The sequence below is a fragment of the Crinia signifera genome, chromosome 4 (genome assembly GCF_055691185.1).
Source record: "Crinia signifera chromosome 4, ASM5569118v1, whole genome shotgun sequence".
Lineage (NCBI taxonomy): Eukaryota > Metazoa > Chordata > Amphibia > Anura > Myobatrachidae > Crinia > Crinia signifera.
Genome location: NC_139220.1, coordinates 53,769,878 through 53,797,205, shown reverse-complemented (window position 1 = coordinate 53,797,205; position 27,328 = coordinate 53,769,878). Strand labels below are relative to the sequence as shown.

The following is a 27,328-nucleotide window of genomic DNA, read 5'->3' as shown; positions in this document are numbered from 1 at the left end:
GGCCAGGCCTGTGTGCACCAGCTTCCGTCCAGAAAACAACCAAATCCGGTTGAGCCTGCAGCGTCAGTGTAGAGTTGCAGCCTGGAGTTGTCAACCACCGTGGCCAGCCAATTGCGTATGCCATTTAAGTCTTCCAGAAAAGTTGACCAGACCACCAGGTCGCGCCTAATCTCTGCCGACAAGCGCACAAAATGGTGCGCTCTAGAAACCCCGGCAGTTGCCCTCTCCAGCTTGCGACAAAACAATCGGCCGATTGGGATGACTCTACACGTGAAATTAAGCTGACCGAGTAGCGACTGTGCTTGGCGCAAAGTAATCTTACGGGCTGCACAACAATTGTCAATAACCTCCTTCAGCTTGACAATCTTATCCTGTGGTAAATGTTATCCTGTGTCAATCTGGATCCCCAGAAATGACAAGGATGTTACCGGGCCCTCTGTTTTGTCCTCCGCGATTGGCACGCCAAATTGCTGAAAGACAGAACGGGCCGTCTCTAATAACTCAGAGCACCGGTTGGAATCAGCCGGACCCACACAAAGGAAATCATCCAAGTAGTAAGCGATCCCGCTCACTCCGGTTGACCTCTCAACACACCAATGCAGGAAGGTACTGAACTTCTCAAAAAACGCACAGGATACAGAGCACTCCATCGGCAAACATTTGTCGACGAAGTACTCCTCACCAATGCGGAAGCCCATGAACCTAAACGCATCGGGGTGCAGCGGTAAGAGCCGAAAGGCTGACTCTACATCAATCTTAGCCATCAGTGCACTGGTTCCGTAAGCCCGGACCATCGCCAGTGCGTCATCAAATGACTGATAGATCACCGAGCAAAATTCAGCAGGTATGTTGTCATTTACTGAAAAGCCCACAGGATAAGATACGTGCTGTATGAGTCTGAACTTACCGGGAACCTTTTTGGGCACCACCCCAACCGGTGAAATTACCATGTTTGGCAGGGGAGGAGCCGGAAAAGGCCCGGCCATGCGTCCCAAATGTAGCTCCTTGTTGACCTTTCCTTTCAAGACTGAGGAAAGAGAGCGGGGTTCCTAAATGATCCCCCCAAAACCTCGCCTTGAATAGGGAGGCGAAAGCCTTGACTAAATCCCTCCATTGGAAAAACGACTGCCTCCCTATCCGGGTACTGACCGAGCCAAGGAGACATGGCTCTGATCCGTACCAGGGTGACCGCTCTATCGAGCGTTGCCGGACGTTGAGGGCTTGGGTGCTGCGGAAAGCAGCTTGAGGCTGGATGGTTTCGAAAGCAGCTTGAGGCTGGATGGTTTCCAGAGCAATTAATGCATATATGTTTGTAACGGCAACGCTGCCCCTGGCTACAAAAAGAATTATTAAAAGCGTAGCATTTTCCTTTTGCTGCACCTGGGGTGAAAGAGCGACCCCATGGTGTGAAACGCTTTTGAGCGACCAGCTCTCCAGCCGGCCGATGCTGCGCTAGGGGAGGGGCAGGAACCGCGGTTAGTGGGCGGGTAGCCTCAACAGATTCAACATGGGCCCTAGTCAACCCCATCCACACCTCCACATCCTTGCATCCAAAATCCATTATATGCAAGCAGTCCTGCTTACGCCGGAACTGCTTGTCATACGTCCTCCAAGCCACACCCCCATACGTTCTGTAAATGTCATGAACTATGTGAATATAACAAATTATATTCATATGTTCATCTGGCCTGTCCTCCAGGTAGCAAGTGGCAAAGACACAAAACCCAGCTAGCCAGTTATCATAGGAACGAAAAGCTTCTGCACCTACTGTATGCCCCCTTTTGCTTTTGCAGCTTTATAAGCCTTCTTGGACTCATCAGTTAGGCTAAACAGGTCCAAAAATTTGCCTTTTTGTATCTTGGCTCTACAACTTTCACGAAGGCCCCTTAACACTGCTGTGTAGTCGCAGTGAAAAACCCCAGGGAGGTTCCTGCGCTTACGCTCTCTCCTAGAAAGTGAAGCGATGCGTTTGCACTTGCTACTGCGCGCCTGACGACCTGCTTCCTTCTTATCATACCTAGCCGCTCGCTTACGCGCCTTCTTAGTGCTACCAACTTTCGAGCCACCAGCTAATGAGGAAGAGGATGTGGAGGAATCACGACTACAGCCTGACCCTACAGTGGAGGAGTAAGCCACTGAATCGGCCCCTCCGTCAGTAGTGTCCTCACCTGTAGTTTCGGGCTGTGCAGCCCAGGTATCGTCGTCCTCGTCGGTATCATCATCAGCACCCGTAGCCCCGCCTTCTTCTGGGTCTACATTAATGTCGTCAGCGTCTGAGGAAACAATAGACAAGGGCCTGGCGGGCCATTCGTGCCAGCCACGCGCCGGCTTGCGCTGTAACATTAGTATGGACCTCTTGAGAGGCACCACGGAGCACACTGGGTGCTGGAGAGCTCAATCCCCTAAAAGCCCTCACAAATTCTGAACAGCCTGGAATGTGTTGCCCTCTCACTGATGTGCTGCGCCTGCCAGCACCTGAACCCGTGGCCTCCCCGGGACCACCCTCAGCCAAAGGAGCTAAAGCCCCCGCCATGGAGGATAGGGCCGCGTATAACAGAGCAGGGTCAAACGCAGAAGCAGCAACCCCTAACCCGCCATCTGCCCTAAGAGCTGCAGCAGCTCCCTGGCGACTACTGCGGGACGGGGTCCCCCATCCCCTGCGTCTCCCACTGCTTGCTGCTCTCACAGGCTCCCCGACCTTATCATCATGCCTCCTGTCCTGCCTCTCCCAGGATGGCCTGTAGCCGTAGTAGGGAGTCTCAGGATCGGGGGAGTGTAATGCAGGACCCCCTCGCCCATTGTCCCTCCTGTCTGTCAAATTCAAGGCAGCATCCCTGGAACCAGAGCCCCGCCGTCCACTAGAACGGCTGGACCTGGCCGCCATCTTGGCCCGCCTGCCTACTGAGGCGTCTAATGGCCGCCGTGCACTCTCCCGGCCGGTGGCTGGGAGATCCCTGTCAGGGGAATCCTCCAACGCCTCACCCTGTGGGGACTCGCGGTGGGCGCCGTCAGAAGACCTGCGCCCCCCGCGTGATGCACCCCGGCCACGCCTGGACTGACGACCGCGGCGGGACACCATCGCCATCGGGCAGCCGCCGGGTAACAGCCGCAGCAGCGCGGCCTCTCCCCAGGCGCCCAGCTCTCGCGCTAGCTAGCCCCCGCCCGGGAGCACTGTTGGCCGCAGCCTGAGGGGACCCCGAGACACCCGCCGCAACTTCGTGATGGGCGCGTCCCGTGGATGAACGCCCGCCACGATACGCCATCCTCCTGCGACCAGCCCGGAGCCTGGAGACGGATATCGCAGGGACCGTCACCGCAGGCACAGCCACAGCAGCGGCCGAGCGCCTCCCTCCAGAGCCCCCAGCCATGGCCTGGGGAACGTCGTCGGCGGGCGAAAGTACCGCAGCCCCCCCAGACCCTTCAGCCTCAGCAAAGCGGGTGGGTGGCCTAACCACACGCCTGGGTCGCCTAGGGGTAGAACGGGGCATACTGACAAAAATGCAGGTAAGGCCTAGACAGAGAAAAACAGAGATGTCTACTCACTCAGAATTTTTCAGGAAGAGAGGGAGACTCCTCCATTATCCTGAGGTAATATCCACAGCTAACCAGCCAAATCCCTTTAACCCATAGGCTCTCCATGTCACATGCCCCACTTAGGCCACACCAAGCTATCATGTTTAAGCCACTCCATGCCTATTACAGCCATTACGTTGTTCATTCCTGGCCAGCATGGACATTTCTGCATACAGGAATATCCGAGCTGTCCGATATTAGATGCAGAGTGTTGTGTTAATGAAAGGATGGTGCTGCTACGTTGCCAGGGAGATGTGGGTGTGTGCAAAAAAGATGCAGGAAGGATGAAGAATACTAATGAATAAACAGTGATAATTCTGTGGGGAGTAGATGGTGTTGACAGAGGAGAAGATTAAAGATGATAAGAAGATGAAGGAAATTTACATTGGTTTAACATGGGGGAGAAATTAATGTGGAAGTGCACTTTAGAAGGCAGAATGTATTAAAGGGGAGCTGAGATAGGTTACAGTAAAACTTCAGGCTGTGACTGCCTGCAATGCATACAATTGTTAAGATGGGTGATAAAGGTTTTAAGTATGATTAATTGTTTGCAATTTTTTTCACATTACTATAGGGAGAATTCCACATAAATTCTCACTATAACTAGCTGTGTTATTGAATAACAGGGAACCTATCTGTAAATCCATATTCCCAGAGAATTACTAACGTAGACCTATTCATACCTTTAATTGATTGCTGTTTTTCCTGCGTGCTGACACCTCCATTATTCAGACAACTAGCATCTGTAAAGAAAAAAAATATGTGTTTATGGAAAGCAAATCCATTTGTATTCAATTAATATTCTAATACAGTATGATAAGATTAAAGTATGTTATAAGTTGTAACATTAACAAGCAATATTCAATATCTAGACATGTATATGAGGTGTGGCTAATAAACAACAAGACTGATGCTATAATAGACATTTACATATTTTTTTGTATCATAATTAGGGTTATGGGGTGTACACATGGTTCAATTTGGACACGTTTTCAGTTTGATTTTTGCTTCTAGAAGCAACATTAAATCAAAATCAAAACTTATAAAGGGTACAGACTGCAGATATGCACTATTTTTCTCTTTTCATAATAGAATATCAAATAGAAAATGAATTAGCATCAAAATGTTTTTTTCTCCATTCGATGCAGATTCGATCCCAATGTGCACTCCCTGTAGTGTAAATGGAATAGAAAAATTGTCTGTACTATATAGTCAAATCAAATGCATTTTGCATACCATTTGATTGGATCCCGATTCAATCCCAATCAAATTAGGATTGAATCTCAAGCAAAATCACACCATGTGTACCCACTATAAATTGAACGGTTTTAACTGTTCAATTTATAGTGCTTCGACCTAGAAGATCGAAGTCTGTAACATGCTGCTCTATGCAGCATCCACCCGTCCCCTGCGCACTGTCCTCCCACTACCCTCCCTTCCTCCTGTTCCATTCCAGCAACCCACCGGGTCCCGGTGGCTGTCGATATCGCATCAGTACCGTCGGCCACCGCGATTGAACCATGTATACGCCTCATTAGGTTAAATTATGCAAAACACTGTGGGGGAAATTTACTAACTTCAAATGGCTAAGAATGCCCATATTCGTATCCATTCATAGCCATATACTGCCATAAATTCCTATATTCTGAATTTACAAAGACCGGTATACGGCTATTCATATTTGGATATTAATTCATATTTTGAAATTACGGATGAATACACCATCAAAAGAATACAAATGAATTTAACCATTTATTCAAATGGTGAATTCAAATTTACTATCAGGCTGTATGCTATATATGGCTGGTAATTGTCCCAAAAATACGCCTGGAAAAGTAATTTACGTGCAGGCTTCACTGTGTAAATAATAGAAAAATAAACAGTTTTAAAAATGGTATGTGGTCCACCCAGCACCAAAATCGCTGGGCCTTCAATATGATACCAGGCTGGTCCTTATGGGTTAATTGGTTCCAGAAATATTGCGGGTAAACCGATTTCTTTCATTTCTGAAATGTAATTTCATGGCTGTTCATGTTGTTTTCTCTGGAACCAAACGGCCCAGTTTCACGGGACCAAAATCAGTCGAAGCCCACTCAAAAGTTCTTCAATATTATACTGGTCTCACGTAAGTGGATCATTTGGTTCCAATGATATAGCCGGTTGGTTAAAGGGGGGGTTTCTCTCCCCCTCACACCACAAAATGCAGGGACTAGGCTGGGGATCATATTCCTGGGTAAGTCCCAGCATTTTTTGGTGTGAAAGGGGTATTATTTCAAATAGCCGGGACCTGCAGTGCTCTGAATACAGCCAGGGAGCCCCCTGCTCTGGCATGTATATCCCTTGGAAATGAGCATGTAATCCCACATGGCAACGAGCATGGAACCCCTGGCAATGAGCATGTAGGTAAGCAGCACTTATGTAGCATAATTTGTAATAGGCATTATAGCCATCAGGTCCAGTAAATACATATGTGGTGCACAGACGATAAGTGTCTGTGAACCATATATGTATTTACTGGACCTGATGAAAAGACTGCACCGGTCTTGAAATGTCGCCCTATGGTTTTTTCTTCATGCACTAACATAAACTGATTAATTTCAAGTCCGTGGAGTGCCGCCTATCAATCTCATCGCCCCTTTGGGGGTAGCGTAGGGTGGTTTTGCCTATAATATTTCTCATTGGAAGGCACCGCGGCATCCAATCAATCAATCTGGAGTATATATATATATATATATATATATATATATATATATATATATATATATATATATACAGTGGTCGAAGTGGAAATTTTAAAGTGGGGGTTGGAAAAGGGAAGGATGTTGCTATGCGCACGCCGAAGGCTCCAGGGAAAGGGGCGTGACCACTTTAAAGGGGGCGTGGTCCTGTGTAGTGTGCCACGCCATATACCTCTTATATACAGTACATTATGCAACACAATAGTAGACCCATAATACCTGCCCATACTTAAACATTATGTGACACACAATGAGCCAAAATTCACATTATAGCACACAGATTGAGCCAAACTTTACACTGCATGTCCCTGTCACCTACAACACATATCCCCTACATCACAGCAGTGACACATGTCCACTACATCACAAGTCACCTGCATCACACCGCACGTCCCCATCACCTTTATCACACCGCACGTCCCCATCACCTGCATCACACCGCACGTCCCTTCATCACACTGCATCACACCATATGTTCCCATCTGCTGCATCACACCACACGTCCCCATCACCTTCATCACATTGCACGTCCCCATCACCTTCATCACACCGCACATCCCCATCACCTGCATCACACCGCACGTCCCCATAACCTTCATCACACCGCACGTCCCCATCACCTGCATCACACCGCACGTCCCCATCACCTGCATCACACCGCACGTCCCCATCTGCTGCATCACACCGCACGTCCCCATCACCTTCATCACATTGCACGTCCCCATCACCTTCATCACATTGCACGTCCCCATCACCTTCATCACACCGCACGTCCCCATCACCTGCATCACATTGCACGTCCCCATCACCTTCATCACACCGCACGTCCCCATCAGCTGCATCACACCGCACGTCCCCATCACTTTCATCACACCGCACGTCCCCATCACCTGCATCACACCGCACGTCCCCATCACCTTCATCACACCGCACGTCCCCATCACCTGCATCACACCGCACGTCCCCATCAGCTGCATCACACCGCACGTCCCCATCAGCTGCATCACACCGCACGTCCCCATCACCTGCATCACACCGCACGTCCCCATCACCTGCATCACACCGCACGTCCCCATCACCTGCATCACACCGCACGTCCCCATCACCTGCAAGTTGCCGTGATACAGTGGCGGGATTCTAAAACCAATTAAATCATAGGTCCCCTCACCTCAATCCTCTGAAGTTTGGAGGCCAGTGCATAGTTTGTGTCCCCGTTACTGCTGCAGCTGCTGTCCAACAGGTTCTCCCTCCCCCTCCTCTATTTTATAAAAACAAAAAATGCCCGAGCAGCAGTGGTGTGTAACATTTCAGCGGTGGGCGTTACACGTCCCCCCCTCACCATGGCAGACACCCATAGCCAGCAGTGATGTGCAGGAGATCCCTACACATAAACACATAACAAGCGCACACACAGCTGCAGCAGCTGTAGGAAATAGCGGAGCACTGCTCTATATGATGGCCGGACATCTGCCACCCCCACCGCCGGGTAGAGCAGGGGATCTCCTACAGGTGCGGGAAGGGAGGAAGCGGCAAGGAGCTTACCTCATTCAGCCGCAGTGTTCAGTCTCGCTGTCGGGAGACGGACCCGGGAGCAGGGAAGCTGCGTGACCTCGGGTGCGGGGGGGGAGCTCTCCGAAATGTCTGCTGAGGTGGAGGTGGCTTAGGCAGGCAACAGGTGGGACACGTCTCCCTATTCAGCAGACTGCAGCTCCGCGGAGATCTCTACCAGCTCCCTCTCCATTCTGCTCTCCGCTTAGTCACCAGCCCTGCTCCCCGGGACTCCACTCAGAGATGGGATAGTTCCCCGCACCTGTATGCGGAAGGCACATCATCTTCCGGGTTACCCATCTCACTCTCTGCTGCTCCCCGTTCCCGACTGTCACTGGAGGCGGCTGGTTACACACTGCGGGTGGGTGGAGACAAGGTCACAGGGGTACCGGAATGTCCCTGTGACAGTAGCAGCTCCACATTGAAAAAAATATATAGTTTAGTGCTTGAAGTGCCGGTATGCCATACCGTTGCATACCGGCCCACTTCGAGCACTGTATATATATATATATATATATATATATATATATATATATATATATATATATATGCTATTGCTCTCTTTGGCTGGAGGGAGTGTGCATATATATCGTCCGATGCTCTCAGTGCTGGCAATACATGGTCAGCACTGCAGCCCAAAGTCTGCAGCCGCCACTGAAAGGTAAGTATATCTGCAGCTTCTATTTTCCCTCTTTTCTGTGCCTGGCCCTTGAATATGCCAACCTCTTTGCCATTTTACACCCTGTACTAAACCCTTTGCATTTTTCCTATGCCAGCCCCCTGCCTTTCCCAGGCATATATAATTAGTTGAAAGTATTTACACAAATAGAGACACACCCATGAGCAGACCACCCAACCAGAACACTGGTCACGCCCCCCACATTATTAGGTGCTGTCCACAACCCCTATTATTGCGCATAATAGGCCCTTGATAATTTTCAGCTCCAGGCCCATTTAGACCAATAATCTGGCACTGTAGTTGAGTCATGACAAGATTCTCTATTGTACATTTTAAAGAGCAATTTTATTTTTTATTTTACTAAAGCCATGTGTATAAGGGCAATGGGTTGTAAGGAAGAGGAGGGATTCTTCAGGAGCCATGGCATTTAAATATCATAAGATAAAAGAACCATGAGGAATCCTGGTTTATCATAAATGGTTCCCTCTGGATCATTTCAGTAAGAGGGAGGAACTAATTCTATTAACAAAAGTCATGAAAAGATAACTTGATGTTTCACTATAATGCTAAATGCACTGTGACTCCTGGACTTGACCAATGCCAGGTTGGTAGAGGACCTGGGTCTAATGGTCACAGTAAGAGGAGAAATCATTGGTATGTGAAGTAAAGCCAATCCTTTGGGGTTTATTTACTAAAATGGAAGTTCTATTGAAGATGTTGCTATGGGCAACCAATTAAATTTTTTCTATTATCTTCTAGAAGATGCTAAATTAATAAAAAGTGGATTCTGATTGGTTGTCCATAGCAGAATCCCACCATCAATAGCACTCCCATCTTAGTAAATAAACCCTGTGTGTGTATGTATGTATGTATGTATGTATGTATGTATGTATGTGTTTGTCTAAAGCAGGCATGTCCAAACTGTGGCCCTCCAGCTGTTATGAAACTACACATCCCAGCATGCCTTGCCATTGTTTTAGCATTAAAAAGGGGGGGGTTTTTAGTGTAGCGCTCCGCTCCTTGGGTGTGGGGTGTGTGGCTGATCCCGGTTTGAAAGAATATGCAGTGGGTTGGTTTCAAACAATTTTACTTCAAATGGTGCAGTCACATAGACAATTAATTACATATAAAACATTTGTTGTTACAGTTGTTGCAGTTAGTCGATACATACACTGTTACAATAATGTGCAATAAAACAGCAACACAGTGAGTGTTGCGGGAGTGGGGGGGGGAAGGGAAAAGGTATTGGGGTTTTTTTGAGGGTTTTCCCTCTGATGCGGATGGGTTCTGGGGGGGCAGTTGGTTTTACAGTACAGTCCCGGTGTTCCCACGGCTGCGGCGTCCCGCTATGCCGTTCCTTTTGTTAACTGTGCTGGTGCCCGGCTGCCGGAGGCTGCCCGTCAGGTGTTCTAGGCTCGGAGGGTGGTGGGGAGTTCTATCTCCTCGGCGTGAGCGGTGTTCTGGCTTGCTTGGGTAAGGGGGCTGTGGTGGTGGGTCTGGGCGCTCCGTGTGTACCCTCTCCCTATCCAGCCGGCAGCCAGAGGTGTCCGGTGTTGAACCGTATCCCCCGGCCGTCTGTCGCTGTGGGTATGGGACGTGGAGCGTCTGGCAAAGGCCGTTGGCAGGGGGAGCTTTTGATCACTCCTTCCCGCCCCGGTGCCTTGCCTACGGATCCACCAACTCACCTGCTCCCGTTCCCTGCGTTGCTTGCTGTTGCCCGTCCTGTAGCGCTGGCTGGATGGTGTCTCGTGCCGCGGTCTCCTTGCTGACGTCACCACTCCGTGCCCGGCTTTGTCCTTCGTGCGGCAGTCTTCTCCCTGGTTCCTCCGCTTAGTTCTTAATCGCTTGGGTGTGGATTGTGTGGATTGCTGTAGCTTCTCCAACGCGTTTCGGCCTTGTGCTGGCCTTCTTCTAGGGAGTTTGTGGTGAGTTTCCAGGGAACCAGCGTAACCATGGCAACATGAAGACTAGTCACAGAAGCAAGCAAAAGACTTCAACCAATCAGCACGCAGCCCACCCAAGAACCCGCCCACTGCCTATAACTAGGAGTGGAAGGAAACTCACCACAAACTCCCTAGAAGAAGGCCAGCACAAGGCCGAAACGCGTTGGAGAAGCTACAGCAATCCACACAATCCACACCCAAGCGATTAAGAACTAAGCGGAGGAACCAGGGAGAAGACTGCCGCACGAAGGACAAAGCCGGGCACGGAGTGGTGACGTCAGCAAGGAGACCGCGGCACGAGACACCATCCAGCCAGCGCTACAGGACGGGCAACAGCAAGCAACGCAGGGAACGGGAGCAGGTGAGTTGGTGGATCCGTAGGCAAGGCACCGGGGCGGGAAGGAGTGATCAAAAGCTCCCCCTGCCAACGGCCTTTGCCAGACGCTCCACGTCCCATACCCACAGCGACAGACGGCCGGGGGATACGGTTCAACACCGGACACCTCTGGCTGCCGGCTGGATAGGGAGAGGGTACACACGGAGCGCCCAGACCCACCACCACAGCCCCCTTACCCAAGCAAGCCAGAACACCGCTCACGCCGAGGAGATAGAACTCCCCACCACCCTCCGAGCCTAGAACACCTGACGGGCAGCCTCCGGCAGCCGGGCACCAGCACAGTTAACAAAAGGAACGGCATAGCGGGACGCCGCAGCCGTGGGAACACCGGGACTGTACTGTAAAACCAACTGCCCCCCCAGAACCCATCCGCATCAGAGGGAAAACCCTCAAAAAACCCCCAATACCTTTTCCCTTCCCCCCCCCACTCCCGCAACACTCACTGTGTTGCTGTTTTATTGCACATTATTGTAACAGTGTATGTATCGACTAACTGCAACAACTGTAACAACAAATGTTTTATATGTAATTAATTGTCTATGTGACTGCACCATTTGAAGTAAAATTGTTTGAAACCAACCCACTGCATATTCTTTCAAACCGGGATCAGCCACACACCCCACACCCAAGGAGCGGAGCGCTACACTAAAAACCCCCCCCTTTTTTTTTGCAAGTCATTAACCGACCCGGAACGGTCAACCGGGCAGTGAAGCAGCTAGCACCGCACAAGAGAGGACAGTGCGCAGACTACCAAAAAACTTTAACAATTGTTTTAGCATTCCCTAATAGAAAATCAGTGGCAAGGCATTATGGGACTTGTGGTCTCACAACAGCTGGAGCTCCATAGTTTGGACATGCCTGGTCTAAAGCATCTGGTGTACCACAGTGTACATATTCTGAGAACAGTTGAGTATAGTCAATAGTTGGTACATTTTATAGTGCACAACCTGGCTTGGCTGTCAGAATAAACACGATGAGGTCAATCCAATTAACTCACCCCAGTAATTGAGCACAGTGAGTTACTCTTGCTACAGCATGTACCTCCCACGTACCAAAAACATGGCTCTATCTTGACCCAGATTCATGGATTTTTGTGCACAGCCAGTAAGTGCAGCATTTAGTCCCACTTGCTATCACTCGTAAGTAAATAACGATTAATTGGATTGACTCCTATATGTCTGAGCTATGTTAAAAGGTTCACTAGTCCTTTAATTTGCCTGATTTACTTGGGTGGTCACTGCATAAAATCTGGGGGGTGGGGAGGGCATTTACTGTGTAGAATCCCAGGACAGTGCTTTTATCCCTCTTTGTCATCATTATATATGGTCAAATCAATCATTGCTAAGACATATATCCTGAACTGTCTTTTTGTCAGTCTCAAAACCTTTGAATGTTTCTTTAGCAACCAGTAGAAGGGAGTAGAAAGATCTTTCTGATAACTTAAAGAGTCTTAGGCCAACCCTTCGTTCCCAGAATCAGAGGCTGCTTTTGTTATGTTTATTTGAGCAAGGCAATATTCTTATTTCCCTTTCTAGAGATTGGCTTTGACAACATTAAGTGAAACATATGTGGAGGTTCCCCGTGTCTTGGAGTTCTCCGGAAACATCTTATTGGCATATCAGTGCTGTATTCTACAATATTTCTGCCTCTTTCTCGGTAAATGGTGTGCTTCTAATTTGTTCCTCAATAAAAACAGCATCAGAGAATGGCATATTTTTTTGCATACATACCGGCTCCGAAGTGAGCAACGGTGAGGGGGATGACTGGGGGACCAATGGACAGAGAGGGGTTTGGTTGAGATCTGCACACAATAAATGGGACCCTAAATTTTTGCGGGTCTTGTCCGCTTAATTATAACAAATGTTCTTTTAGCGGGGGTGCTATCCTGTTAACTAAATATATTCAGAACAAGAAAAGAAGACGGGAGAGCTAGTTCTATGGATGCACACCAAAAAATTGTTAAATATGAACCACCAATTTCCTAAGTGGTTTTTGGGAGTAAATTCTCAAAAAGTGGAGTATCCCCTATAATCTTTATTAATATCCGGATATGGGATACACCACCAATAAATGCGAAATTCAAGAGGTTAAAATAGACTTACAACGTACATGTATACATTTAGGTGAAAAAGAATTGAAAAATATAATGTGAAATAGATTTAAAAATTGTAGGCAGGGGGGGCTGGGCTGGGTAGTATCTATAAGACACTGGGATTGTGTCATCAGTCTCTGAAGTTGTTTTATAGATATATCAATATAGTCGTGCCTGTATTGGCTTTTTTGATATATGTTGGCAGGGTATATCTCTTGGGGTTAGTGTGGACTTATATGACCCTCTGTATTTGTGGGTTCATATGAGTTCTTTATGTTTTAGTACACTATTATTCCCAGTATACCTTCTCAGGCAGTACATTGAAAGATGGTCGTATCCTGATTCTCAATATGGCGATGAGGGAGTGGTTCACCTTTTTTATATGTAATTCTCAACTTTCACAATGACTTATATACACCTCCTGTACCTAATATAAATTCCAGGTACAGTGCAGTTATATATGGGCTTATGTACACCCCTTACATCTGTTATTGTATTGGCTTTATTGGTAGCCTACGCACTCCATTGTGCTTGTACACTCCATTTATGGTCAGTCTGTTCAGGCTTATTAAGTGTTATATACACGTTAGGCCTTATCGATCGATAATTAAAGTCAAGAAAAAAATCCTAAAATGGCTTATTTAGTGTTCTAATGATACACACTTCGCCTTATAGGTTACTTTGGATATATAGATGTATATTTATTGAACCTTTTGATTCTGTGTCCAAAATATAGACATACGTTGGCTTATTTAGTGTTATTTTTTACACAATTTGCCATTTAGATTGGTCAAACGTTAAACTAATGGTATATGACTTTAACCGATCTATTCCATATTGTGGGTACATATAATAGGTGTTATAGAGGTGTGTACAATATTGCCAAGTTGAGTTCTGTGTTGTAAATACACTTAGCAGCTGGCTGGTATCAGCTGCTTTAGGAGCTCCCTCATATAATTACTTTCAGACATTGGATACAATTTCTATATTGCCAAGTAATCTGGCATACTGCCCAGAGGTATAGTAGCTACACTGTTGCAGAATATATTACTGAGCTGTGAGTGATAATTCCTCACTATTGTACTGCTGACAGTGGTGTCAGCAGTACAATAGTGAGGAATTATCACTCACAGCTCAGTAATATATTCTGCAACAGTGTAGCTACTATACCTCTGGGCAGTATGCCAGATTACTTGGCAATATAGAAATTGTATCCAATGTCTGAAAGTAATTATATGAGGGAGCTCCTAAAGCAGCTGATACCAGCCAGCTGCTAAGTGTATTTACAACACAGAACTCAACTTGGCAATATTGTACACACCTCTATAACACCTATTATATGTACCCACAATATGGAATAGATCGGTTAAAGTCATATACCATTAGTTTAACGTTTGACCAATCTAAATGGCAAATTGTGTAAAAAATAACACTAAATAAGCCAACGTATGTCTATATTTTGGACACAGAATCAAAAGGTTCAATAAATATACATCTATATATCCAAAGTAACCTATAAGGCGAAGTGTGTATCATTAGAACACTAAATAAGCCATTATAGGATTTTTTTCTTGACTTTAATTATCGATCGATAAGGCCTAACGTGTATATAACACTTAATAAGCCTGAACAGACTGACCATAAATGGAGTGTACAAGCACAATGGAGTGCGTAGGCTACCAATAAAGCCAATACAATAACAGATGTAAGGGGTGTACATAAGCCCATATATAACTGCACTGTACCTGGAATTTATATTAGGTACAGGAGGTGTATATAAGTCATTGTGAAAGTTGAGAATTACATATAAAAAAGGTGAACCACTCCCTCATCGCCATATTGAGAATCAGGATACGACCATCTTTCAATGTACTGCCTGAGAAGGTATACTGGGAATAATAGTGTACTAAAACATAAAGAACTCATATGAACCCACAAATACAGAGGGTCATATAAGTCCACACTAACCCCAAGAGATATACCCTGCCAACATATATCAAAAAAGCCAATACAGGCACGACTATATTGATATATCTATAAAACAACTTCAGAGACTGATGACACAATCCCAGTGTCTTATAGATACTACCCAGCCCAGCCCCCCCTGCCTACAATTTTTAAATCTATTTCACATTATATTTTTCAATTCTTTTTCACCTAAATGTATACATGTACGTTGTAAGTCTATTTTAACCTCTTGAATTTCGCATTTATTGGTGGTGTATCCCATATCCGGATATTAATAAAGATTATAGGGGATACTCCACTTTTTGAGAATTTACTCCCAAAAACCACTTAGGAAATTGGTGGTTCATATTTAACAATTTTTTGGTGTGCATCCATAGAACTAGCTCTCCCGTCTTCTTTTCTTGGACCAATGGACATGCTGCCTCTGCAGCATTCCTGTGTATTATTATTTTTGTATTGGTACACTTGCCAATAAACGAATTCTGATTCTGATTAACAAGGACCTCCCTCACTCAAACATGCGGGGTAAGGCAGGGACTCGCTTACGATGTGCAGAAGCACGCATCAGTAACGATATTGAGTGTGCACACTAGAAGATAAAGTGAAAGATATCTTTCACTTTACCTTCTAGTGTGTATACTGCTTAACTGTCTTTTTCAATAGTAAGCCCACATGATCAAATATCCTGGGATTTTCACGGTTGATTGAGTTGAATCATACTAATCAAATTATGTTTCCTGTGGACTTGCATAAAGATGGATCCAACTGCATGGAATCCAACTGCATGGAATAATATGATTATTTCCCAGATAGGCCAAGTTACCTCTATTAAGGTGAACATGCTACTGAGATCGCCAAACAGTCCCTGTCATTCGAGCTTGTATTTTGTGGAAACTTTGGGTGTTTTTAGGAGCAAAACCACACTGGTTTGTGGGATTGACCCACTTTGTGGGACAAGTGAAGGCATATAGTTCTCTGAAAGAAAAAAAATGCTACAAAAATATAGATAATACGTTTTTGAGCTTGAAAAAAACTGTTTATGGGGCCAGTCCAAATACTAAGGGTTTAAGTAGTGACCCTCATCTCACCTATTATTATGTTATTCGGTAATAAAAAGAGAATGAAAGAGTGACACACTGGTGCTACAGTAGGTTTGAAGTTTCAAACCTAGCATCAGTGTGTCACTCTCTCATTCCCTGTTCTATACCCAAGGGCAAGACAGGAGAACAGCAGTTCAAGTGTTGTGCCCCCTCAACGGTTCTTATATTTGGTTCTTATATTTGTTCTTATATTTGGTTCTTGACATATTACATAATTTTGTATATATTACAAAGCACCTTATACTTAACACATTGAGTAATATTTTTATGAATATTTGTATTGGCTAACAAGTGACCAATGATTTAAACCCTATCTATTTATTAACAAATTCTTGGTAACATAATAATAGGCGAGATGAAGGTCACTATCTAAATCTTAATATTCGGACCGGCCCCATAAACAGCTTATTCAAGCTCAAACACGTATTACCTATATTTTTGCAATGTTTATTTTATTCTATTTGTGACAAGGAAAATATTCATAAATATTATATCTAATAAAAACTATTATCTTAATAACAGTATCTGTAGCAAATTTCTTCTCTGACACATAAGAGTGCCCCCAAAAAGAGTTTCTTTCTTTTTTTCCTCCCCTGGCTCTAATTATCCATCCTTGTATTTGGCAAATATATTAATATCTGGTGGCTTGTAAATCCCTAATGTCTTTAAAGATTTTTTTGCAAATTGTATTTTTTAAATACAATTTACATACAGTATAGGCTGCAGGACTGCAGCCTCCCATGTAAAATAGCCACTTCAGTAAACTCAGCTGGGTCAGTTGTAGTCTGCATGACTGCAGTGGCTTCATTGTGACTGGCAGTAACTTCATATTAGAAGTCCTACCTGTCAGTCACCCGCATGATAGGCACCTCATTGGGAGGTGTTCCCTCCCTCCGGGACTGCCAGACTGGACTTTGATAAACAGGGAGCTGGTTTCCTGTGGGAAGCTTCTCCCTTCTTTGTCATCATCCCTATCTGCCTTCTATGGGCTGCAGACAATGCAGCCCATTGATGCCAAGGGTTTACACATGCACCAGGTCCTGTTGTCTACCAGCTCCGTTGCACAGGTGTTAGAACTTGGAATATAGGACTCTCCTCACTGGCACAATTTTTAGCAGCCTCCTACCTACAAAAGGTAGGAGACACCGCTGTCCCTTACCAATAAGCCAAGTGGATCCTTCCCTTTTAAATTTTCTCACTACCACCCACTCGCTTCTCCCCTTTACAGTCTCTGTTTATTCATTTTCATCCTTTAAAAAGAAAAATGCTTGAATTGCTTTCATTATTCTGCGTCATCAATTTTTCAAGATATATAGCACAAGATATATATATATATCTTTGCACAGTTCAGTGTGATATGATGCACCGCAATGTCTTCCTATTCAAGCTTTGAATAAACCAGAAACAGTATTTGCAGAATGATTTTTTTTGTTATAGAGAAATAACTAGAAACTAAAAATGTATTACTACAAAAAAAAATAGTTTTCCACATTTTAATATACTACAGCTAAAATATTTCATTATTTAGATTTGATATGGATTTGTCATTTATTCTAATAACATAAATGTACAGATAGAGCCCCTCTCATTGAGGCTGGGGCTGGCATTCGGATTGCCGGCCTCCGCCATCTGCTGCCGGCCGTCGGAAGGCAGGCCTCGCCGCCAGTCCCCACACTCCCCCTAACCCTGCCCGTCTCCCTGCCCGAGCCGCTGAGTGACTGGGACATGCATGCGTGTGAGATGCTCGTCTTAAATACCCCGGGCACATCAAAGGGTTGATCTGCCCCTGCAGGAGCTGACTAGTGAGACTGAAAGCAGTTTGCTGGGGAGACAGGGGCCAATTGGAGAGACAGAAGGGTGCAGTTGGGGGAGACAGGTGCTAGCTGGGGAGACAGGTGCTGGCTGGGAAGACAGGGGCTGGCTGGGAAGACTTATGGGTGCTGGCTGTGGAGACAGGCTGGCTGAACAGACAGATGGGTGCTGGCTGTGGAGACAGGGGCTGGTTGAAGAGAGAGATGGGTGCTGGCTGTGGAGATGGGCTGGCTGAAGAGACAGATGGGTGTTGGCTGGAGAGACGGAAGGGTATTGGCAGAGTTGACAATGGGTCGCTGTTGAGACAGAAGGGGAAAGGCTTCCTGGGGGCACTTCCATACCATCAATTTTGCCTCTGGGTGTCTGGTATGAAGGTACGTAATCTCTAGATATGCAGGTATTAAGTAAATCACAACTTTCTAACTATTTTAGGCAAGAAACAATGTCAGACCATCGTTCTGGGTGCAATACTATTGTATATATATTTTTTTGTGGTTTCATTCACCTGTTGGATGGTATTTTGCTCTTCCACCCTAAAGGGGGCAGTGTCATCACCCTTTACGAATGGCTATTCAAAGTAGAAGAAGAACTCTATTTGTTAAGACACACCTGAGTGACGCGCAATCTTACTGACATGAGAACAAATGGCCATCAGCTCAGATTTCCAAAACACACTGTAACGATTCTAATGAAGACTAAAAGCAAGACCTGCCCTTTATTATCATACTACAGGACGCAAGCAATATCATATGGCTTGATGTACAAAACATTAAATCTGACAATGTCAATAGCGACTGCGGACACCCTCAGGCATACACATTGGGCAATATGCAGTTAGGGCAGAGACGTGTTGGTCCAATCTGTCAGATCAGATGACATCGCTCAATGTGTACCCAGCTTTAGGCACATTGCATACCTCCCTACTTATGACCTGTGCATACCTCCCAACAAATTGGGACCTGTGCGCGGCTGCAGCTGAAAAGGGGTCATGGCATTGGGTGAAGGGACAGACCATATGGCAGAGGAGGCATGGTCTCATGGCAGGAGGACCCCCCATTAGCATTTCAGTCCTTGAGCAGCTGTGTATCCCCCTGCTCTCCTCCCTACACTACTGGATGCAGTGCAGATTCAGAGCAAAGCAGTGGTGATCACTTGCTCTACCAAATGCACCTTTGGGACAGTGAAGCCCCCTGTAGTTGGGAGGTATATTTTGGGATCTATCTTCCTGCAATGCATGAAGTGGATAGTTGGTTATGGCTTTCCATGGCCACCATACACATTTTGTTTTATTAATGTTTTGTCTGACAAAGTTTAATCTATTTGTCAATTTTTATCTCAGCTGATATATTGCTCTCCTTTCCCTTAAGTTACCTTTTTGCATTTATTAGGAACATCAGAAATGTTGTACTGTATATGTGTTTCCTCAAGTTTTATTTTCAGTAAACAGTAATTTTCAGTCCATTGTACAGCATAAGAAAAACATTTTTTTTTGTGTATCGGTAGATTACATAAAGAATGTTTTCCCCCTAATTTCCCAGGCATTTTTCTGTCACTTCTACAGTATGACTACTTTCATTTAAAATTTCCATTCAAATGAATAGAGGGGCATCTTGAGGACATAGCTAATGCCTCTAGCACTTCACATACACTCCAAAAAAGTACAGCTGGATGTACAGTATGCTTCAGGTTGTCTTAGAAACAAGCTAGGATCACAGACAATTTTCATTTCATGTTGAACAATTTAAAGGAAAAAAACTAATTACTTGCTGCAAAGTCTTACATTCTAAAATACAAATTCAAAAATGGTGGACATCAATCCTGAGACACCCGAAGATGCCATTCCCTCATGAGGCCCATGTAATGACATACACAAAGCGTTTTTATACACAACCGTAACTGTTAAGATTATCCATACATTTCCTGACAATATTAAATGTGATCTTCAAAAGCATAATGACCTGCCATAAATCTCAAGGGAGACCATTAGCGTTACATTCTTTTTCTTCATTCAGAAATATGAGGCCTGAACTGCAGTTATTATGCAGTTGTCATAGCCCCTGGTGATTCTTTGGAGTGTACAGCATATGCACACATTCAGATCAATGTCATTTCCCACTTGGTTTTCATTTATTAGGTGATTTCAAAGGTATATAAATGTAGGTGCAGTATGTTGATGTCAACATTGATGAAATGTTGATATGCTAGTATCAACAATTGACGGTGATGACGACATTGTGAACATGTTAGCACTTTGTAGATATTGACATGTTACCATTGACAATTTAATATTGTCAACCAGTGACATTCAATATTGTCAGCCTGTGGTTTAACAGGGAATATGTACTGTTGCATGCGCCGAAGGTGCTTGTGGGCTATTGAAGGGGGTTGAGCACTCGAAAGAGGGCATAAGACATGGGCAAAGGAGCAGACTGGGGTTGTCAGCCTCTCATCACCTTCCTCAGTCCTGTGTGACCTTCCTCGGCCCTCATTACCTTCTACAGCAGCTCATCACCTTCCTCAGCACCTTGTCACCTTCCACAGCCCTCATTACCTTTTTTCGAAACTCGTTACCTTCTTTAGCACCTTGTCACCTTCCAAAGCCATCATTACCTTTTTTAGAACCTCATTACCTTCTTCAATGCCTAGTCACCTTCCTCTGCCCTTTGTCACCTTCCTCAGCACCGTGTCACCTTCCTCAGCCCTTTGTCACCTTCCTCAGCCCCTCGTCACCTTCCTCAGCCCCTCGTCACCTTCCTCAGCTCCCTCCTCACCTGTCTCCTGGACTCCTGTTCTGGGTGGTGTAGCAGCTGCTAATCACACAGGGAGATGCACTTCCGTTACCACAACTCCAGTGCACAGATCCCGGGGCAACAGTATTTTTTAATAAGGTGTGAGCTAGGTGTGTGGTTAGTCAGCAGAGGACACCTGTGCTGCCTTATGGAAGGGGATGGGGATTCCAAGGGCTGCCCTACGGTTTCCCTTTTGGTAGTGGGGCTCTTTTATCAGCAGCTGTGGCAAGCTTCTTGGTGCAATAGCAATAAGCTACACGTGTAACCGGTGAATGGGGGGCTGTTGGAAGTTATAGAAGGCACGGCACTAGCTTCAGTGGGGGAGTTTGAGTTCTTAGAAGAAACAGCACTGCACACTCCACACACTGACTACAGAGTGTGAGTGTGTGCTGCACAACAGTGCAGTGCAGTGGACCTAGGCTCAACTTCCAAATGCCAAAGTGCCAGTATGTCATACCGCTTAATACTGGCACAAGTTGATCACAGCTGTCAACATTATGAACGTTCACATTCTGACCATCGACATGCTGACTGTATCCATGAACTGTGTTAAAACTATTTGCAATCTAATGCTGAGTACGGGCAGATGGCCGAGGGCCCAGTAAACACAGCATGAGAGCTGATATATCTGCAATTATATCGGCCATTGGCTGTGCTAAAAGGCCAACGCAATAATAGTAATATGCATAACATTTGTATCTTCTTTTTTTACAAAAAAATCAGATCCTATATATATTTTTAGAGTATATATAAGGTTAAAGCCCAGATATGGGCCACAGCACTATGTGATTGGGAAAAGATATTAGATAATGTAATTATTTGATATAATATATTTAATACACCAGCTACTTTGGTTGATGTGAATAATACTGTATAATGCTATCTATTGATTAAAGTCAAGCTAGGATGAAACATTTAGAGGCTTAAAGCAAAGACTTGCATCATATTGATGATATTTAGCAGCCCCTTTGCACTATATGCTAAGTAATGCTTTTCTTGGTTTAAAAGATCAAGTCTTGTGGATTCAATGCTGTGTAGACAATATAAATGTGCAAATGTCCTAAGCTGTCAAAAGGTTACTAATTAAAATGTTAGAAATGCACTCAAGTACTATATAAAACGCAATTAATACAAGAACTACAGGTATCTGTTTTGTTTTTTTATTCTTTTTTATTGAAGATTTCATCAATACAGTATGACAAGAATAGAAACCTGACAAACAGTATTACATAGACCAGTGGATATAAAACAATAGCAGTCCTTGTCATGCATTGAAGGTGTCAGCATGAAACCGTAATATAAAGGGAAAAAAAACTATAATGAGATAACAGAATTGGAAAAAAAAAAAAAAGTTGCTCCGCAAAGCTACTATAGAACTACAAATAATAATAGTAGTTTTAATAATATTTGTTTTTGTTTATACTGTATAGCGCTCTTTCTACCATCAGACTCAGACAGGGAATTAAATTAAGAGCACAACCAGCAGATGGAGCCCAACAGAGCTTTTTAAACTTAGCGCCATTCAGGGATGTGATTGGCTGCCGGAATATTAGCTCACTGCCCGATTGGGGGTGAGCTGAATTACACTGTTTTTCACCTTGAAAAAAGAAGCGCCAAGCTCCGAAACGTTGGTGTGTTTTTCTTCAAATATACTTTTTTTGAAAATCTCCTTGGAGTGCCGTGATTCTGTCCTGAACCTACCCATCTATCCTTCAAGGGCACCGGGGTACCGTGACCACCGCCGGGAGAGTGCCAGGCCGCCATCACCCATATATATATATATATATATATATATATATATATATATATATATATATATATATATATATATAGTGAACAAACCCTTGTGTCGCGCCACAGAATATAGGTCAACTTTTATGGGGCCGCCTTACTCACTGAATCCCCTGTTGGATAGGGGATAAGGGTGAAGAATGAAGAGCAATAGTGGGTTGGCGCCCCTGGTGTTAATCTCTAGAATTAGATCAACTACGTCTAAGTGAATTATAGATCTAGCACATAGAAAAAGTCCATTTAGTATTTAAATATTTATTAAAAAGTCCTTTCTTTCCACACAGTGGTAATGGTTATTCCAGATCTTTGTACATTTCATTAAAACATCACTGGTATACGGAAACAGCAGAAGATAACCCAACGCATTTTGCCCCTTAGCGGGACTTCATCAGGGGTTAACGGATCTCAAGACAAGATATTGGATATTTTTCACAAGTGGAAACAATTCGTCACAGGATAGTTATTAGTTCCTTGTATACATGAATGACCTATTTCCAATGTCTATGTAGGTGAACCGACTGGTGGGGAAAGAATTTTCTCCAAGCAATGTTGCTAAACAAGATTTATTTCTCCCTTTGAACAACAACTTTCCAAATAAAAAGCCTTTTAGGTGGCTATACCTATAGTGGATAAAAATGATGATAACTGTCTCCCCAAAGGGTCTAGACGGACCCCAGTTGATTAAGGGGCTGAATATCCAGTGAATCCAGCTTAATACCACATAAAAGGCGAAAAATTCAGTACTGAATCAGGGGTACTTCGAGAGGCGATCCTCACCCTTCATAGAAGTGCTCTGGTCCCTGGTTCAGTCAGAATGTCATTCTGAATAGACGCTGTAAGCATGCCCATAGCGTCTATTCAGCGTCGCAGAGGGGGGGAAAAGGGAGCGTGGCCTAATCACGGCTAATTTGCATAGGCCACGCTCCCCTTTTGGACGCGCGCACGGATGCGCCGCGCAAGAGTCCCTATTTACAATCTTCAGAAGTTGGGAGGTATGTATTTAATTTCTGCTTTCTGTACAGCTGTTCGGGCTGTGAAGCAACTCCTGCTGTCTGTGGGGCCATGCCACTACCCCATGAGCCCTCTTGTAATTTGCCATACCCAGTGCTAATAGGTAGGGGTACCACTGTGTCCACCCTTAGGATTCTATTTAGTAAATTCAAATTCACATTTTTCTAAAATATAGCCATTTGTTGCTAAATTATTTGCACCATGTTTAATTAATATCTGCTGAGACAGCTGTGTGCACATTGTCTGCCCAGTGAGTTCAGCAAAGGGGAGAAGCCTAGGAAGCAGGGCATCATGGGATTTAGATGAGGAGGAGACAAGTCCCTGAGTGAGTCCCAGGCCAGCTGACTCTATAGATTGAAGGTACTGAAGAGGGAGGTATAGACAGACATTGCACTGTTTTTTTTTTTTGTTTTTTTTATTTAAAGTACATTTTAAAGGTAAGATTTGCGTATTGACCTATACAAAGATTCAGAATTTTTTTTTAAAGAATAAAGCAAAGGAGAAACCAGGATAACAAAATGTAAGTATTAGAACATACAGTGTTAATGCTTGTTAAACATAATCTCATCTAATTTTATGTTTTATATAAAGGAGAATAATAGAAAATTAGAAAAAGAGAAAAAGAAAGTAAAACAAGAAAAGAAAGACAAGAAAAGGAAGGAAGAGGGAAGAGTAGGCAGAGAGAAACCTCTCCACTTCCTATATCGTCAGATGCAATCCCCCATAACATACTATGGTGGCTGCCGTTTGATGACGCTCAGCTTTCTACTTCACTTAAATATAGTAAATGCCTAAATACAATATCATATTGTCCTGCTAATATGCTGGAGAAAAGCAGATATTAGGTTTACTACACAGACGCCTTAGGGGCATAGTTATCACAGTCTGCATTTTACATGCAGGTGTGACGCATTTTACATGCAAATTTGCAACATGATAATGTAAATAGAAATCATTTCCTGTATGGAGATAGGCTGTGATAAGAGCCTATCCCAGCAGCACTTCCTGGTCCTGGGAGCTTACTGCCCATGCAAGGCTGCACGGATCTGTCTCAGAAAGATACCCAAAACAGGAGCCCATAGGCAATGGTGAATTTTCCATTAGGCATAGGAGGTAAATGACTGGGACTGGCACCTAACTCAGGAGTGGGACAATAGTCAGCAAATTGTGCCTTGGGAGGTTGTAGTAGGGTGAGGTTGGGGCTGCCTTGGTGATCTTGAGGTATCCAGATGGCCCTCAAATGAAGGAAGCAGTAGCATGATTTAGAGAAGGTGGCCAATAATGTGCCTAGGGGCAGCCTGAGCCCTTAATCCGCTCCTGTGCATAGCCTACTATAGGCTATTGCCATAGTAAGATTGTGGTAGCCTTTGGGATTAAGCGAGTTTGGTAAATCCACCAGCATAGCAGCCTCCATAGAAAGCTAGGAGACCCTTAAAAATTGCAGATAACTGCTAAAAATGGGTGTATTAGGGCGATATCCCACACAGTAATTGAGGGATCCGGACAACGGGTCTACAGCAAAAAGTCGACAACCATTAGATCAACACCATTTGGTCGACAAACAAGAAGGTCGACAAACAAAAAGGTCGACATGTAAAAAGGACATTAGGTCGACACTGTCGACCTAATGCTTGTGTCGACCTTTTATAAAGCCGACCCTTTTGCATGTCGACCTTTTCACATATCAACCTAATGGTGTCAACCCAATGGTGTCAACCTAATAGTTGTCGACCTTTTTGCTGTAGACTCCTTGTTCCATTTCCGTAATTGATTAATATGTCCCTTAGCCAATCACAAAATATCTCTAGAATATAAAAAATATTGGTAAATATGCCTAACTGAATAGGCCCCTATTAATGGGTTACAGTTGTCCTAACCTCTATGGCCCTTTATCAGACCTTCCTGAGTTACATGTACAGATACAGTCTGTGTTATCTTCTTCTGACAGAACTTCTCCATGCTTCATCAAATAGACACTTTTAAATATAGGATTTATGATGTCTAATAGGCTTTTCATAACCATAAAATTGTAGCAAGATCATACATAATGTATCAATAACTAATCAATAAAAAGTAGACTGGATGTTGCCATGGCAACATAACTCATGTCCAAAGAATTTCCACAAACACAGGGACCCGCAGAGCCAATAACACAATGCGATAGCAGATAAATAAAATAAATAATAAACTAATGAAATGTACAGAACACTTGACTCATCCAGTTCTTTACAGGAGATAATCCAGAGCTTCAAATCTCCAAATCTCTCTGTAAGGTACGAATCAGAACTAAGGATTGAAAAGCCGCATGGTAGAGTGCAAGAGAGACTAAACAAAAACATAAAGAATAGAACAATATATGTTTTCAAAACACACAGCAATAGAACAATAGAACAGCAAAAGTACAAAAAAAACTAACAAACTCCTAGTAGAGCAACAATTGTTACAATACTACTGTATATCACAATACTGTTCTACAGGTCATGCAATGTACTGTAATGCAGTTTTTATTATCTTCAGGATAACAGGCGACATAAAATACAAATGAATGACAACAGTTAATAAGCAACTCTTGCCTTTATATTTTAATATTCCACATGAATCATTGCGGCTGTACATTCCCCTGACCTCCCACGGCCCCTGCTTGTTTACTTGCTATCATTTGTATCGAGCAGGTTCTCCTTCATTCATGATGGGTACCCTTTACGAGACCCTTTTCATCCCCGGAGACCCCCTCCATGCCTACGGATAGCTATAGTTTAGTATTCTGGAAGTGATGCATTGATGTGTGTGTGTTTTTAAATCAGCCTGCCGGTGGGAGCCATAAGTGAACAAAAGACAGGAAAAAAAAAAAATACTGTGTGTTTATGTGGCAGCACTCCAGATATGTTTTAATGCAAGCTGCTGCCATCACTAGACTAGAAGGGAATCTACCTACTGTAGCATTTACATTTTGATGGGGAGCTGTTTTGAATAATAACTGTGAAGACTGAGTCAGTGTGTGTGTTGATTGAAAGAGAGAGGGAGTGAGAGAGAGAGAGAGAGAGAGAGAGAGAGAGGAGTGAGGGAGAGGGGGAGAGAGCAAGCCTCTGTACAGAACGCTGGCTGGCGGCTGAGCTGCAGTGTTCTCTGTTATATATTTTTTTCCCCTGGAGTAGTCAATCTGAGCGGATTTATATTCAAGGGGGATAGAAAAAAGTCACACAACTATCATTTCCAAAATGGGTGCAGTGATGGGGACGTTCTCCTCCTTCCAGACAAAACAAAGAAGACCCTCTAAAGGTAAGATTCCTGCCTTGCCTAAATGCTTACAATTAAAATCACTGATCACTTAAACTGGTGAACCATGTGCAGTCTGTAGCCTTATAGAATGAAGCCATAAACTGCATGCCCATTGCTGAGGTACAGTATCTGTGAAACGTATTGATGCTGTGGAGAAGCCAGAGGTTCATTATTACTGCAATCAAATATCTTTGGTTTCAATTCTTATGATGAGACAGACTATGGAAATGTGTGCGTTAGATCTACAGTACCTTCCCACAGACCCCCTATTCACCAACCATATGCAGCTGGTGTCTTAACATAGATCCAGCTCAGATGCAAGGAGATGTGTCATATGTGAATCCTACATAAATTAATATGTGTCCACTTTGTGGCAAGAGAGGTTATGCAAAACAGGACTGAGGGTTTCAGTGGGATGTCACAGTGAGGTAAAGTGGATGAGCTGTTCATTCATGTGCTGCTGGAGAAAGAGAATGAAGATGTCTGTTACCTATATCACGTCTCCACTCGGTATTCCGAGCCCCCGCATTGTGATCCAGTATGATAGAATTTGACAGCACTGTCCCACCGTGTATTTTCATAGAGTCTATTGTACAAATCAAGCATTA

General features: G+C 44.3%; 1 protein-coding gene across 3 annotated transcripts in view; it reads left to right on the top strand.

Moving 5' to 3' along the window:
- The window catches only part of KCNIP1 (potassium voltage-gated channel interacting protein 1), a 685,047-nt gene that overhangs the window by 289,999 nt on the left and 367,720 nt on the right, over nt 1–27,328 (top strand). The window contains exon 1 of one of the 3 annotated variants that reach the window (XM_083181773.1): nt 26,168–26,720. The exons of 1 other annotated variant lie outside the window; for it this stretch is intronic. In XM_083181773.1, the coding sequence (XP_083037899.1) occupies nt 26,660–26,720 (61 nt within the window). In that variant the 5' untranslated portion in view covers nt 26,168–26,659. Of the gene's footprint in view, nt 1–26,167; nt 26,721–27,328 lie in introns of those variants that run through there. One more of the 3 variants, XM_083181771.1, reaches the window with a different exon arrangement.